We start from the raw sequence: 14745 nt of genomic DNA, 5'->3' as shown, positions 1-14745 counted from the left end.
ACCAAGGGCTCAAGACTGGGACAGTTTGGACGTCGGGACTCCCACCTTTTTTGCTTCAACTCTTTCAAGCGATTTTCTTTTTTAAGCCCGAGCTCCGGAGCGTCGAGTAGAGATTTTCCGTTTCCTAATGATGTTTCTGGCGCGTTCTTTTTTAAATGATCAAGACCCACGAGACACACAAACCGGTCGTTTGCTTCATGCTGGCGGGCGAAGAATTCGGCACCGAACGGCCATACTTTCCTTCCGCTCTGCCGTGCTTCGAAGGAAAATCATTTTAGTTTTTTCCTCCCCAGGAACCAATTGAGAGGACAGTCGGAGAAGTCCAGCCTCGTTACGGCGCTCGGTGTCGCTTCAGGAACATCTGTCCGCCGGTGCCGCGAACGGTGTAATTGGGTATATTGCCGGGTCGAAGCGCAGCGTCGCTTTAATTTATTTCCACCGACAGGCGCCCGGAGTTCGGTGGATGGGAAAACTTTATCGCGGCGAAGAAAAACCCTTTCGCAAGAAAAGGTAGCAAACGACCAGTAGATGGTTTGAGCCCTCTCACCCCTCAGAGCGGGAACACCGTCGACGAGGACGATCTTTTTGCGCCGGCGAAGGAAGCAAAGTTTAACAGAAATTTAATTAGTTTCCCTTTTTTCCGTTCCAGCTGTATTGTGTGTGTGTGTTTCCCGGTGTTTTCGGGTGTTGTTTCCCAGTGTTTGGTGGTGCGTCTTTTTTGTTGTCTTCTCCGAGGTCGAGGTTTATGTTTGTCACATCTTGGCGGACGCTTCCCTCCCATCTCTCCCCGTTGCTCCAAAGCAAAGGGATGCAAGTGCAACTTGCAGCACAGCAGGAACGTCACCGTTCTGTGTGTTGCATCATCGTTGCATAAAATGAGATTTTTACGGTACGCTGATTTTCGGGCGTGATTTCACCGTTTTTCTTTTGACCGGTCCCGGCCAATGTTGTGCCGAAAGAAATTTAAGTGCCTGCCCAAAACAGAAGTCCGAGGAGATTTAGCGTGCTGGCGATGTCGTGTGTTCGGTGTATACTAAGTGTCTGTTTTTCGTTCTTTCCGATGTTGCACTTTTTTATTCTCTGCCAAACATTTTGATGTCAGTGTTGTTGGTTGGTTGGAACATAACAAAAAACGTTTAGGCTTTTAATTTACTTCTGGAGCCGGTGTTTGACGGACTGGAACAAATTGTTCCTTGTAGGACATCAGAATAATGGGCTAGTGTCACTTGGACTAGGGCACCGGAAACCTGCCAACAATGACGTGGGGTGATAAGCAGCAATGTACGAGCAAGCTTATTTTCTGTAACGTGAAATTACATTTCGAACTCCACCTTGTGCTATGGTCATGCCAATTAAAATTTCATGGAAAAATGTTCATTAGCATGACGCCGTTTGAGATGCTGTTTACTGATTGCAATGATTAGATTGTGGAGAGTTTAGAACCTTCTTTTTATTTGTAAGTCACGTTTTACAATGTCTTAGATACTGTTTGATCAACATTCGAGAACTAACATTTGCGTTCAGTTTCGACAACAATGAGTTTTCCTCTCGCTTCCGTTTCGTAATAGAGTACGTTTAAATATTTGTCCAGAATGTTGACTCGCTGGGTGGAACGTGTTTGTTTCTTGTGTGGAATATCTTATACGTGATGCAATATGGCAGTAGTGTCTCAGTTGGCTGGTCAGATCCACATTCACTCGAGCTCTACTGGCACGCACGGGGACACACTTTTTGGGGAATATCTTCGAAGCTTTACCGATCGCTTCCTCTTCAGCAGTACACGGAACTCACACTCCACAGACTATCCTCGTAGCACCGTTGCAGGTCTTGCGTCATCAGCACAAAGTTGCTGGCGGCCGAGTACCGCTCGCCGTAGATGTAGCCACCGTAGCAAACCGACTGGAACAGCACACAGGACCAGCTCCCGCGGACGAGGATCGGCTTGAACAGGAACGAGTTGTCGGTCGGGCGGCCCGCGACGAGGTGGACAAAGTTGTTCTCGGACGCCCTTAGGTACTCGCCGGTGTCACTGTTCTGGATGTAGTAGTTGTTGCCCGGCCCTACCAGCAGGTTCCACCGGTCCCGCTCGCCCTGGTGGTCCTTCCCGACGACCGAGGCGTACCGGAGTTGCGTCCGTCGATCGTAGCTTTCCCTCGACGCCAGCCTTTGACCGCTGGCCATGGCGGTGAGCTGATAGCAGGGCCTTCTTTCGGGCACCACCTCACGGCGCTGGGCACACTGCTCGATGACGCACTGCTGGCAGTAGAGCGCTGTGCGGAAGTTGGAGTAGCGCGGTACGCAGCCATACTGGGTGACGCAGCCACTGCTTCGACAGTAGCTGCCTCCTTGGATGGACGAGGTTTCGACGAGCGTACTCAGCAGGCCGAGCACTCCGAACACGGCACAGCACCGGATGGCGCGAAACATGGCAGTGGAGTAAGGATTCGCACTCACTCAGTAGAGGCACACAACGATACGTTCGATGAAAAGGGTACGCGCGGTATAAAACTGTCCCATCCAGCTGAGCACACTTTTATATCGATGGCTATCTGCCTGCGTGGTTGCATCACACGCGGTTTGCGTTCGGATGAAGGGTGGCGAGGCGATGATGGTTTGGTATGTAAATTATTGACCAACCCTGCCTGCTCTAGAACACACCCACTTACATCTTCCCCTCGGAACATGCTGCAGGTTGTTGCAAGTGCCCATTAGCGATCGACCCGTGATGATCGGCGGTAAATAGATGACCGTTCTGCCGGTGCGTGTGTGTGGGAGGGGGGAACGAGAGCGAGTGAATGTTACGGGAGAAATGGTTCCGGTGATATGCACACACCCCACACGGATATGGTACGCGAGACACACATGCACATGCTCGATGATCTTTATTGCTCAGGGTCATCGCTAGGCGCGCGGTTCTATTAGCAAAGATCGGACCTTGGACAGGCGGCCGGGTGAAGCTGCCAGCGGCACTCGGTTGGGTGGGTGGAGGCCGTCTGCTGGGGGTAGGTCACAATCAGCTTGTCCTCGTTCGGATCGGCATCGAGGGCGACGCAGAGCTGGTGCAGCCTGAGGGTGCTCGTAATCAGTGCGTCCAGTGAGTTCGGCCACTGAGGGTAGTACGGGCCGAAGATGAACGCCTCAGGAGGCTGCCGTTGCATCAGGTCGCCTGGCACGGTGTAGGTGAACCCGTTTTCCGCCACCATGAGGTAGAGGCCGGTCTCGGGGTTGCATAGGCGAAAGCAGGAGTTCAGCGTCGGAAGCAGTTTCCACGGTGTCACCAACGTCCCGTTGAGGGTTAATTCCGCAAACCGCCAATAGTTTCGGTTAGGATCGACGGCACTACTCGGACGAAGGGACCGTTGGCCGTTGGAGATCTCGTAACAGGGTGTGCTTTGGGACTTCACCAAAATAAAACGCTGACTAAAGATCGATATTCCCACGAAGAAAAACACTTTACGCAGCACGCAAAACAAATCCATCTTCAACCAACCGAAGAAACCCAAGTTTCTAGCAAAGAACCGTCTTCCAACTTCTTATATAGGCTAAGGTACAGCACAGGCACTGTTTACGTTCGGTAGAACCTTCAACACAACGCCATACAGCAACGGGAGGGTTCAGCAGGGTGCGAATGCATTTATCTTTTACGAGTTGCAAATGGCAACCGAAACCCTCCGAACGCCAGAGTTAGGTTAGGTTGGTTTCAACACATTTGCAACGGTTCAGGGGACAAACAGGTGAGTGATTCATGGCTCTTGTTTGAACAAAGAGTTTACTTTTCAGATGGTTGCAAAACTGTTTCTTAGAATCGATAGAACTTACAATAGACTTTTAATCTTGTTTGTTCTTTTCAGTTATTTTATTTGTTTTTAATCATTTCATCATGCTGGATTTTACTCATTTTATTTATTGCTCATTATTTTTAAACATCAGCTGTCACTGTGACACCTATCTTATCTTTAACGTTTTTTGTCAGCTTTGAACATGTTACATAGCTCTTTATCTTTATCTTTACACACCCTGCTTTGCATCTACTTTGTAGTTGTTCGTTCGGCAAAACATCCCCGACCTTAAAGGCTGTCATGTTCTTCTCTCCTAACGGCACAAACTCGGTTCTTCCAACGGTGTGACGTGTTTCGGATGTGCCAACAGCCCCAAACACACAAGTACAATTAATAACACTGCTCGCTGCACAGCTGGCAGCGGTTGGATTTGCGTTTGGCTAACAATGTCCGCATTCGGACGCTCCCGCCCGGTCCTTGTCAAGGCTGCAGGAACGCTGTAGTACGAAGACCGTCGCCGAAACATCGAAAATGCCTTAAGATTAGAGCCAATGCTCATCTCAGCTGCAACGTGTGCTCCCGACTGTCCGTTATGTACGGCCCGGCGTTTGATTCGTTCCGGATTATGGTGTACACTAAACCCGACGTCACCACGGGCTCCCCTCGGTACCTGGACCGCTTGCGCTTATCATCATCATCGCTCCCGAGGCGTTGGGTTGTGTTAAGGGGGTTTTCCGCTTCCGACAGACCAGACCCCAGAATTTCACCCCATCGTTTAGAGGCGGATTGTGAGTTGTAACATGGTCATGTTCGGTGTGTGTCCTGTGCTGGCGTCCGACGACCGGCCCTCGGGCACCAGGATGCCCACAAATTGATCCTTGTGAACGATTACCAGCTCTCGTGCCGGGGCCAGGGCTAACGCTAACGGTTGCTGAAAATTGGCACCATTACAAGCGCCATGCTCGAACGTCTGGCATTGGGCGCGTGTGACGATGCTCCTGGTGCGTCCATTTGTAATCTCCATTTCATGTCGACAACATTTTGCTTTCAATTGTTTCGCCACCTTTTCCGCCCCATCGCCAACGTCGGCGCTCCGAGCGTCCGGCGGAAAGTGCAAGCATCTCTATCGTACACCGGAAGAATTCCTTCGTCGCTGCTTTTTCACGGAATTGTACCGAATTTGGGGCGCTTCAGTTCGTATGACCATTCAATCGTTGACCTTAACGGTGCTGCCGTTCGACGTTCACTTCCTGCTCACCTTTGCAGCGAGCTGGGCGAAGTATGCAAATTTCGGGTGAGCTATTCTTTTTTGTGCAAATTTCGGTCATCGACTGCTAATCGCCATCAAGTGGTTATTTACATCAATTGCTACCATTGTCCAGCCCTATCCGGATGCTTGGGAAGCGCTCGTGAATGTGCTCCTCGTCAACATCGATCCGCTGTCTATCAAGCGGACAAGCACGAAATGGCCTCAAGCGTTGGTTTTTCACGCCCTTCGTTACAAAAACGAGTGGAATTGGAAAAATCTACCATTTGTCCGCAGGTCGATCGGTGACGTCGAGGGTAGTTATTGCAATTTTCCCATACCAGCGTGTATCCATTTTTTACAGTTCAGTGCGTTCGATGTAAAGAGAAGGACAGCTTTGCACCATTACATCGTCTTGCACCAGTTGCGTCGGTGATTTTACTGATCTCTTTTCCACTTACACACTTCCACTATCCAATTTGCAGGTCGTACGTGGCGAAACACACTGGTAAGCACACCATCACAGCGGCTCTTTGGGTCATTGCAGTGCAATTTCAATGTCGATGTAGGGTTGGAAAACACTTGCAAAAATTACGTAATTCGATGGAATATGTGGGCAAAAGTTTCCGTTCGTTTTTCCGATCTCTACATGTTGTTGCATTTGTGCATCCGGAGTGTAGCATCAGATGTGCCTACATTTAGGGGCAAATATGTTGAGCGCTTGCATACAACTTCATCGTGTACAATTTTATGCGAATGACGAGCAACTCGCAAAGATCGTGATCGTAAACCTCTTGAAATCAAAATTAATTTAAATTATGCGAATTTTTTATGTTTTGTGTTACAACATTCAATATTTGAATTAACCAAATGTTAGGATTTCTCCGAATGATTCTATCAACTAATTGAACATCATTATGAGGTTACAATCGTTCTATTATAACTGCATTCGACCTTGAGTATTTTTAAAATCACTAGCTGCATTTTTCCACCCAGCAAAGATCGACTCATTTTAACCCTAATGGAGAAAGCTTAGCATCAATCAGCTCCTCCGCCGATGTTGATGAGTAATTGTTTTCAGAAAGTGCATACAACTGTCGCCATTAGTGTGACGCCAAACTCATGAATAGATGCGAACCCATTGACAGGCCACGACAAGGGTGAAGAAATAAATTCAAACTGACCAGCACGCCGCAGACGCGATGAGTGTCCGCCCCGAAGGAGTCCGTAGTAAGTCAATCAGCTCGCACAACAATGCGGTAAATTCTTCATTGCCTCGATTTGTTTTTTCCTCTCCTCCTCCTTTTTCTTTCTCACTCCTTCGGCCCACGGGAGGTGCAAATCTTAAGTAATGAACTTTCCCCGGTTTGTGGCCGCTTCTTTTGGGGACTTTCTTCGCCGGGGTACGTACGCGCGCCGGACGGCAAGCGGCGCGACCCCTTAAGGGCTAAGGAGGGTTAATGTACGCGGACGCCGAAGAGGAAGCAGGTTGACAGCAACAGGAACAAATAAATGCGATCCGATCGATGCAACGCACTGCAAACTGCATGCAATCGCGACGACGGAGTGTCGGGATGAGAGCGCAAAAGGGAGAGAGAGAGCGAGAAAAAGGGCAAGTAATCACTTTCCTGACCACACAGGCCCCGATCGTCGGCTTTTTCGCGCCGTCGTAAAATCGTTTAAATCCCTACCCGTGCTTACCTTGGCCGTGGCGGACAAAAGAGCCCTTGTGGTCTTTTGCATGGGTTTTGCGAGGAGGACACTTCTTCGTTCTCGCTTTCATCGCATGTGGTTCGAGGTGGAGGGAAGGAAAGTTTCACTTTTCTTGCCGGAATTTCACCGGAATTCGCCCTTACGCCGGCGCAAGTGTCGAGCGGCCGGGATCAGTCCGTGACGGTGCGCGATCGCGAGCGGTTCCAGCCAAGCGTCGTTGTTCCGGGTTGGTGCGTCGAGTGTGACCTAAAGCTGATCTTATCAAGGATCGTGCGAAGTGCAAAGAGTTTCAGTGAAAACAGGTGTAAACACAAAACACAAACGCCACGATGAGTAGTTACGTGGAAAGGATTTCGGTGCAGTACAAGAACTTCTCCGAAGGCGCAGGTACTGAGAGCTTGCAGTGTCTCAAGAGTTCGATTCCTAAATTGGTCCTTGAGATCTTCGGACTGATCAGTGTGAATTTGACGTTTAGTATGTGTCTCATATCGGTGTATCAATTCTGTGCCCCCTATAGATCCCCTCATCGACAGTTGGACACTGATGCAGACGCCAACGCCGATCCTCTCGATAACGGGCCTCTACCTGCTGTTCGTCCTATGGATCGGACCCCGCTGGATGGAACGTCGGAAGCCGTTCGAGCTGAAGCACACGCTGATCGTCTACAATGCGCTCCAGGTCGTCGTGTCCACCTGGTTCTGCCTACAGCCCTTCTTCACCGGGATCTTCACCAAGTACTTGTCCGCGACCTGCGAGGGTTCGATGACGGGCGTCAGCAAAGAGCTACAGCTGACGGTGAGCGAATAATTAGCAATTAATTCCAACACCTCTACCGACTCCGAGAGACCCCTGCCACGTGTGTTTTTTGGCGTGGCAGTTTCGTTCTCGAGATGCAAGAAGCAGGAAACCATAAGGCCACGGTGGATGGTGTTCTTTCGGGAAATGGAGATGAGCGTACGAGGTATTTTCGTCAGCAAACCGGGAGGTTAAACTCATTACCGTGATTAATTTCGTTCCGTCCTGCGTCTAGAACGCCGTCTCGCCGAAGGTTGTTTTGCGTATGAGGCGCGTTCTCTTGCTGTTCGTTTTTCGTTCTTTTGCTAATGACGGTTCTGTTTTTACCTCCGCTGGTCCATTTTAATGCTTTCGCAACATCGTCAGAACAGAAACCTTCGCACCCCGAACGGTGGTGCGATACTTGCTTGCGGTGGCAAAAACGAATCAAGTTTTGGAATTTCCGGTCGGGTCTTACGAGGTTTCACCCTCCAAGTGGTCCATTCCACCTGCCATAAATCCGAGACCTGTGAGACTGCAAAAACTCGCCAACTCACGTTGAAATTCTTACCCCTTCCGTGAGGATCCTTTCCGCGCTCCGGGAAAACCTCCCTCGAAGATCAATTGCGATCGGCTGGAGGTAGTTTTTTCCCCTCCTTTTATTAATCCATGATTACACCATGCTTTGCTTTTGTTTTGCCCCGTGTTTTACGGGCGCTACCATGAGTCGGCAGCTCTTTTCAGTGTATCGAATGGGTCAGTGTTTCGATTTGATTAACCCATTTGCGCTTGGGCAATAACCATTGCTCTTACGTTCGCAACGAATATGATTGATTAATTCCCATCTGGTGGCTTTGTCGGGTTGAAGTAAGACGTTAATGCGAGTGGAATCACACACAGGGAAAGATGGCATTTAACAAGAAAACAGTAGCTTAAGGGTTATAATTCTTTTTCTCCTCCAAGCTAGTGAAATGTTTGTAAAACGGTTCTCTAACTGTTCTCAGGTATGGAATGGTGCTTGGATGTACTTGATGCTGAAAATCGTCGAGCTGCTTGACACGGTGTTCTTCGTGCTCCGCAAGAAGCAGAACCAGGTGTCGTTCCTGCACGTCTACCATCACACGATAATGGTGCTATTTACCTGGTTCTATCTCAAGTACATCCCCGGTAAGAAGGCAGGGCGCCAGGACGAAACTCGTTCACTCAACAACTCCACGCCACTCGACTCGTTCCTTCAATCCTTCGTCTCATTTCTCTTACAGGTATGCAGGCGGCGTTCATTGGCGTGCTGAACTCGTTCGTGCACATCATTATGTACAGCTACTACCTGATAGCGGCCCTCGGACCCCGCTACCAGAAGTACCTCTGGTGGAAGAAGTACATGACCACGCTGCAGCTGCTGCAGTTCGGCATTATGCTGTGCTACTTCGTGCTCATCAACAGCATGCAGTGCCACGTGCCGCGGGCGCTGACGTACTTCTTCGTCAGCAACATTACCATCTTCCTGTTTCTGTTCATTAACTTCTATCGCAAGGCGTACCAGAACCGACCGAAGGCGCTCAAGAAGGAGTAAACTCGGTGGTGCACCGGAAAGAAAGAATGTTTTCCTACCAAAATGGTTTGAGGTAGGAATTTCGGTTTTTTTTTAAATATATTTATTTTATTTATTTAAATAAATAACATCCATAACTGTCCTTCGATTTGGTTTAAATTATTGCCATAAAATAAGAATTATCTTCCAAAAACATGAACATCGTCTCGTTTATCCACTTCAAACGCTTCATTTCATTGTTGTCGATGGATAGTGGTGTCTTTTGTGTGGATCAGTTCCAAACCATAGACTATCAAAAAACCTGTTTTCCACAAATTATGACGCCGTCGGTTTGGAATCATTCCGCCAACGAATTCAAATACCGCGCCGTCCAGCTTGGTATCGAACGAATAGGAGGACCGTTTCCTTAACCTGCATCTTAAAAGCAAAACTCGTTTGGAATTTAGGCGACGACAAGTCGCTGTAGCGGTGTTGGTTCGTCTCGGATGTCATCTCTGCCAACACTCCCGTACACCCGCCTCGTGCCGCGATTGTTTTAATTATGCAAACCAATCCGAATCCGATGCGTCACGGACCGATAAGGGTACGAAATGTCGCTCACAAATGTACCGACACCTTCGGGGTTAGTTAGGCTGACAGGCAAACGGCCAGGACGCTGACCAACGAAAGTAACGTGGGATAGTATTTAAGAAACGGGAAACGGACTCGAATTAGAGACGAAATGAAACCAGACAAACATCGCCTTAGATAAACGCCACGAGAAAACAATCACGTAATCGATCGAGACGCTGACCGGGTTTTCGGGGTCGGCTCGACCTTGGACTGCAGCCATTAGGGACGGTTGGGTCCATTTTTCGTGGTCCATTTTCTTTCTATGGCGCCGGCGCAGCTGAAAGTAAAAGTTGGACTGCACCAAAAAAAAAAAAAAGGTATCTCACTGGACGTAACACAAACCCGAAGAAAGAAAACCACTGCGAAGAGTTGACGCCACGTTGTTCGGTAGTATCATTAATTTATTTTTTCTTTATAAAACGACATAACTTACGGCTAAGACTACACTAGATCGCTACCTAACGCGTACGATTCGGAATCGATCACTCGCCGGACTCAGTCCCCCCATTTTGTGTACCTGTTTCTAGTGTGGTTTTACGTGGTTTTGTTTTTTAGTCAGATTGATTGTGATTGCTTTTTCTTTATATGTTGATTTGTTATCTTCATAGCCCCACTCTGCTACATTTGTACACACACGGATTATTGAACGAAACTTCGGGCGTTTGCACGAAAAGGAAAAACCCCTACACCCTTACACGTCCTGCAGTCTGGTGAATTGGTGGACTGCGCAAAAAAAAAACGCAGCTTGCAGTAGAAACAGTAGGCTAAGAGTCGGAGGTATGCCCATCACTCCGCGGCCATCGCGGACTTGGCATGGGCTTGGCTAGTAGTATTGGATATCCAGCGGCGGCGTGGAAGACTGGTTGATCTCCGCACATCGCGCTCAGGCGTTCGCGGACCGCCGTCGTCTTCGGTGTTTTGCGGTGAGTGCTTCACAGTTCTTTGCTGGCAATTTTTGGCGAGTTGTTGTTTTCGGCAGTTTTGGTTTCGGAGGTTTCGGAGGACTGTTGTAGCTGTTTAGCAGCGGCGGCGGCAGCGGCAGCCTTTTTGTTGCCGTACGATTTCTTGTAGAAGTCGTTGAACAGCATGTAGAAGAAGATCGCGTTCGGGAGGGTGAAGAACACCGACCAGCGCGGGTAACCACAGTCGGTCCAGAGCAGCTGAGCGGAGTGGCCGAAAGCCATACCGAACTGGATCTGTTGCAAAGAGAGAGGGAGGGAAAAAGGAATAGATAACGTGAAAGCATGGTGGAGATCACTCCAGATATAGCGATCCTTACCATCTGGATGTTGGTGATGTACTTCTTCCACCAGAGATACTTCTGGTACTGAGGACCCATGGCGGCCATCATGTAGTAGGTGTACATAATGATGTGCACGAACGAGTTGATCACACCTGATACAAAAACAAGATCGTTAGAACTCGAGAAAGCTATACCCCGTTTCCGGAACTAACCGATGAATGTTCCATGTCCTCCAGGATAGTACTTGGTGGCGCCCCACGAGATCATGGGCATCACCGTGTGGTGGTACAGGTGCAGGAACGTGATCTGGTTGTCCTTCTTCCGCAGGGTGAAGAACACCGTGTCCAGCAGCTCGGAGATTTTGGCCAGGAAGTAGATGTAGCAACCTCGCGCAACCTAACCATGAAAGAGGCAATAAAATGGCACTTGGTTTCAAATGGACTTACAGCGAACTTTGGTTTCGTTATGACCTACCCTCATGGCGGCAGGATTGTCGTTAAAGTCCACCGGTTGGCATCTCCAGCTGTAGTGCCGTAGCCAAGCTCCATCGAGACCCTGCGAGAGCAAACAGAATGGTCAACAACCAAGAGAACTGGCACGCTTGTCAACCCCCGAGAATGCGTACCTCTGCGAACAGATATATGCTGACTAGCACCTGAATGAAGTTGTACACGACCAGGGTCTTCTGCATCTGGAACGGCTTTCGGTTGGCCATGTACTTGGGGCCGAAGTTGAGCACGAAGTACAGGTAGCAGGCGATGATGGTCAGGCCGGGCACCGGGGACGATATCAGCGGCCAGTGGTTGGTCCGCGGATCCGCCAGCTCGGTGAACACGAAGTCCCAGAAGTTGGACGAGCTGGTGACGTTTGATGAACTCATTTTGATCGGCTTACGAAATTAGCTAGGAGCAAATGGACAAACAATCCTAGCTAGAACACACTCGAAACGCCACACCGAAGGATCCTCTCTTGACCGACCGGGCTGTTGCGGTCGACGGTTTGTAGCAGCTGGGTGTGAAGTGGACTTGACACTTGCGGACCACACCACTAAGACCTGCTAAGACTGCTGCCGAGTGATTCGTTCGCTAAAACACACTAGAGAGCGCCGGTGGCCAGTAACGTCTGACATTGACCCGTTCGCGCGGTCCTCGGAGACTTTCGGACGGTCGGACGGTATCTGGTGGATGGGCGGTGGGGTTGGAAAAGTTGTTAATTAATACGGTGAAACAATTACAGTGCCATTTTAATGTAGCGAGCGATGTGGTGACATCCAACCGACTGCCTGTCGATATTTGTTTCAGTAAATTCCCCGTCGGCACACAAACGCCAGGCACGACCAACGACTCGAGGGGAATGGACTTGCAAAGTACACACGTTTGCGCATAAATTTAAGAGATAAACAATTAACATTGCTCCTCAGCAAATGAATCCCTAATGGCATCGCGACTCGAGAAATATCACACCGTATTTTAAACTATGATTTCTCAAAGAATCTTGTTGCGAATGAATTGATTTTATCTCCGCGCTTCACTTGTCCGTTGAACAGATAAAATGTACTCCATCTCAGCAGCTAACGGAATAAAATGTCGTGCACTGACGGAACACGGAAAATATTTCATTCAGGGACAAGAAACCGTTTTCCGCTGCCGCTAAATGTGGTTAGATTATGGCAGATGGAAGATAAAAATGTGCAATACGAGTGTTTCTTTTTTCCACTCTTTTGCGCATATCTCTGAAAGATTGTGTCACTTCCTGATCGCATACATTTCCTTGTTTTTATTCATTTCCCTTTTTCTTCATTATAGGGAGAAGCCGAGCAGTGGTGTGGAATTTGATTATTAATTCAGAATGGTGGCATTGAGGGATGTTTAGATGCGGTCTAGCGGACTTAATGTCACCATGCCGGCTGCTGGTCAGCTGGCGAATGGTGATTTCGTTTGTTTCCGGTTCAATCCGATCGAAAGGCGGTTGGACCGGTTTGCAAAAACCAACGGTATGGAAATGATCACCGACATCTAAGCAGTGGACATTGGGATTTTACGGCCAATCAGGGTGATTTAGGTGATTATATTTCACTGCTTGTTAAAAAGATTTCAGTAATTAGTCTTCAACTAATGTTTTGACTGCATACGAAAATTGGTTCACAATTAACTCTTTATATTTGACCTCTTCTTTCGGTTTGAAGGCTGCAATGCATGCATTACCGTTACCGTGCAAACACCACTCGTCGAATGCAACAAGCACATCATTTTACAAGTGCGAGAGGTATTTGGTGATTTCAACGATCGCCGGGTACGGAAGCGACGAACCTTGGTGAGGCTCTGTTTCGTCGGCGCCGCGGTTATGTTTGACTAATGGATTTGAAATGGAAATGTCTGACAAGAAAAACCGATGCATCGTGATGGCGGTGGGTAAGCCGGTCGACCTTAGAACCATTCGGTAGATGATCTTTGCACGGATGTGCGGTAAATGTGCTTGCTTGCGAAAGCAAGCGGTGACACTGATCGCCAAAGCGTGGCGTATGCTTGTTTACGACTTCCCCGTCTTCCACCGGAGGCCCGATTGCTCAATAGTAGGTATGCCACTGACCGCAAACCAACGATGACTGGTGACTTTATCCGCGTTGGTGATGTGATCGTTTGATGCTGACGATGCGTCGTAGCAAAAGTGGCGGCGCTTCAAGGGCGAGTAACGAATGCATCTTCTGAAGTGCGGCCCAAGGGACTAAACGATGAAATTATCGCCCGGTACCGACCTTGGCTGCATCGGTGTGTGTGGGGGGTTATGTGGTCTATGTGCACGGAATGCAGAAGTCAAAAGGGTGGCGAATCGAAGTGTACAATGCGAGTGATAATTGCAACATCAAACAATACTTTTGTGCTGACTGAAAATACTAACGATACAAAACTAACAGACCTTATCCAAATATTAAAAATGACATATATTTTGGCGTCTCCTAGAACTTCCACGTACGCAAGTTTTTTTTTCGCGTATGTTAATATTTATTGATTTGCGAATTTCGACGGTGAGTAGGCATGAATATCATTTACACAATATTTACTTACTAAACGTGCTGTTGATCGCTATATACGATAGCAATATACGGCATAATTACATGCTTGCTTAACACGCTATCCATGGATAATTAGAAAAACACACTTAAACGGTGGCTAATGGTAGGAATTATGAATAATTGAGCATGGTCTATCATTAAACTTATTTATCATATCCATTAGGCACCGGTCTATGCTCGCAATAAATCACAATTATCACCCATTTGATGTAGGTTTGAGGAGGCTAATCGTTCCATTGCAACATAATGCGTAAGGGTGCAGTAACGATACCAATCTGACTAACCAATCTGTTTGTAAAAGCAGTTCTTCCGATGAATGCGTGTGCCGTCAAGTGGTTTGATTCATTCACTGTTCGTTTCATAACCGATCCACTAAATAACCTTTCGCCCAACCGAACGTCAAGTGTTTGTATTACGCGCGTGGCCAAGGATTTATCTCTTGTGCGCACCAAATATTCAATGTCACTCCGAGCTCGGTGTCGGTTGGCGTCAGTGGAATGAGCAAACATAGCTCACAATTTCGCTTTCAATTGAATACATACTCGACCGGTTTGGGGAGGAGGAAGAAGACGAAGAAGAGTGAAGGGGAACAAATATTTGCCATTGATACAACCCTTCAGCGCTGTCGTGCACAACCACTACCGTTTCTTCGCTTCGGACGCCGGATCGGACAGAAGACACTTTTGGAGTGAAAAATCAAATTTATGCATAGGTCACGGATGTTCGATTGATGGGATGACGTGTCGAACCGCA

At 48.3% G+C, this 14745-nt stretch overlaps 3 protein-coding genes across 3 annotated transcripts; 1 reads left to right on the top strand and 2 right to left on the bottom strand.

The window, feature by feature from the left end:
• Positions 1–1770: 1770 nt before the first annotated feature.
• On the bottom strand, positions 1771–2427 carry LOC131287845 (uncharacterized). Its single transcript, XM_058316969.1, has one exon. It carries the CDS (start codon positions 2425–2427, stop codon positions 1771–1773), a length of 657 nt encoding a protein of 218 aa, XP_058172952.1.
• Positions 2428–7067: 4640 nt separating this feature from the next.
• On the top strand, positions 7068–9085 carry LOC131294931 (elongation of very long chain fatty acids protein 4). Its single transcript, XM_058322986.1, has 4 exons — positions 7068–7125; positions 7256–7533; positions 8517–8679; positions 8775–9085. Exons 1-4 carry the CDS (start codon positions 7068–7070, stop codon positions 9083–9085), a joined length of 810 nt encoding a protein of 269 aa, XP_058178969.1.
• A 1523-nt stretch (positions 9086–10608) lies between these two features.
• LOC131285771 (elongation of very long chain fatty acids protein AAEL008004) lies at positions 10609–11799 on the bottom strand. The gene is made up of 5 exons (XM_058314631.1): positions 11545–11799; positions 11394–11474; positions 11132–11315; positions 10956–11071; positions 10609–10872 (listed from the first exon to the last, which is right to left on the bottom strand). Exons 1-5 carry the CDS (start codon positions 11797–11799, stop codon positions 10609–10611), a joined length of 900 nt encoding a protein of 299 aa, XP_058170614.1.
• Between the last annotated feature and the right edge of the window lie 2946 nt (positions 11800–14745).

Source organism: Anopheles ziemanni, chromosome 2 (assembly GCF_943734765.1).
Source record: "Anopheles ziemanni chromosome 2, idAnoZiCoDA_A2_x.2, whole genome shotgun sequence".
Lineage (NCBI taxonomy): Eukaryota > Metazoa > Arthropoda > Insecta > Diptera > Culicidae > Anopheles > Anopheles ziemanni.
Note: the sequence above shows the minus strand (reverse complement) of the source record. Positions and strands in the feature narration are given on the sequence as shown.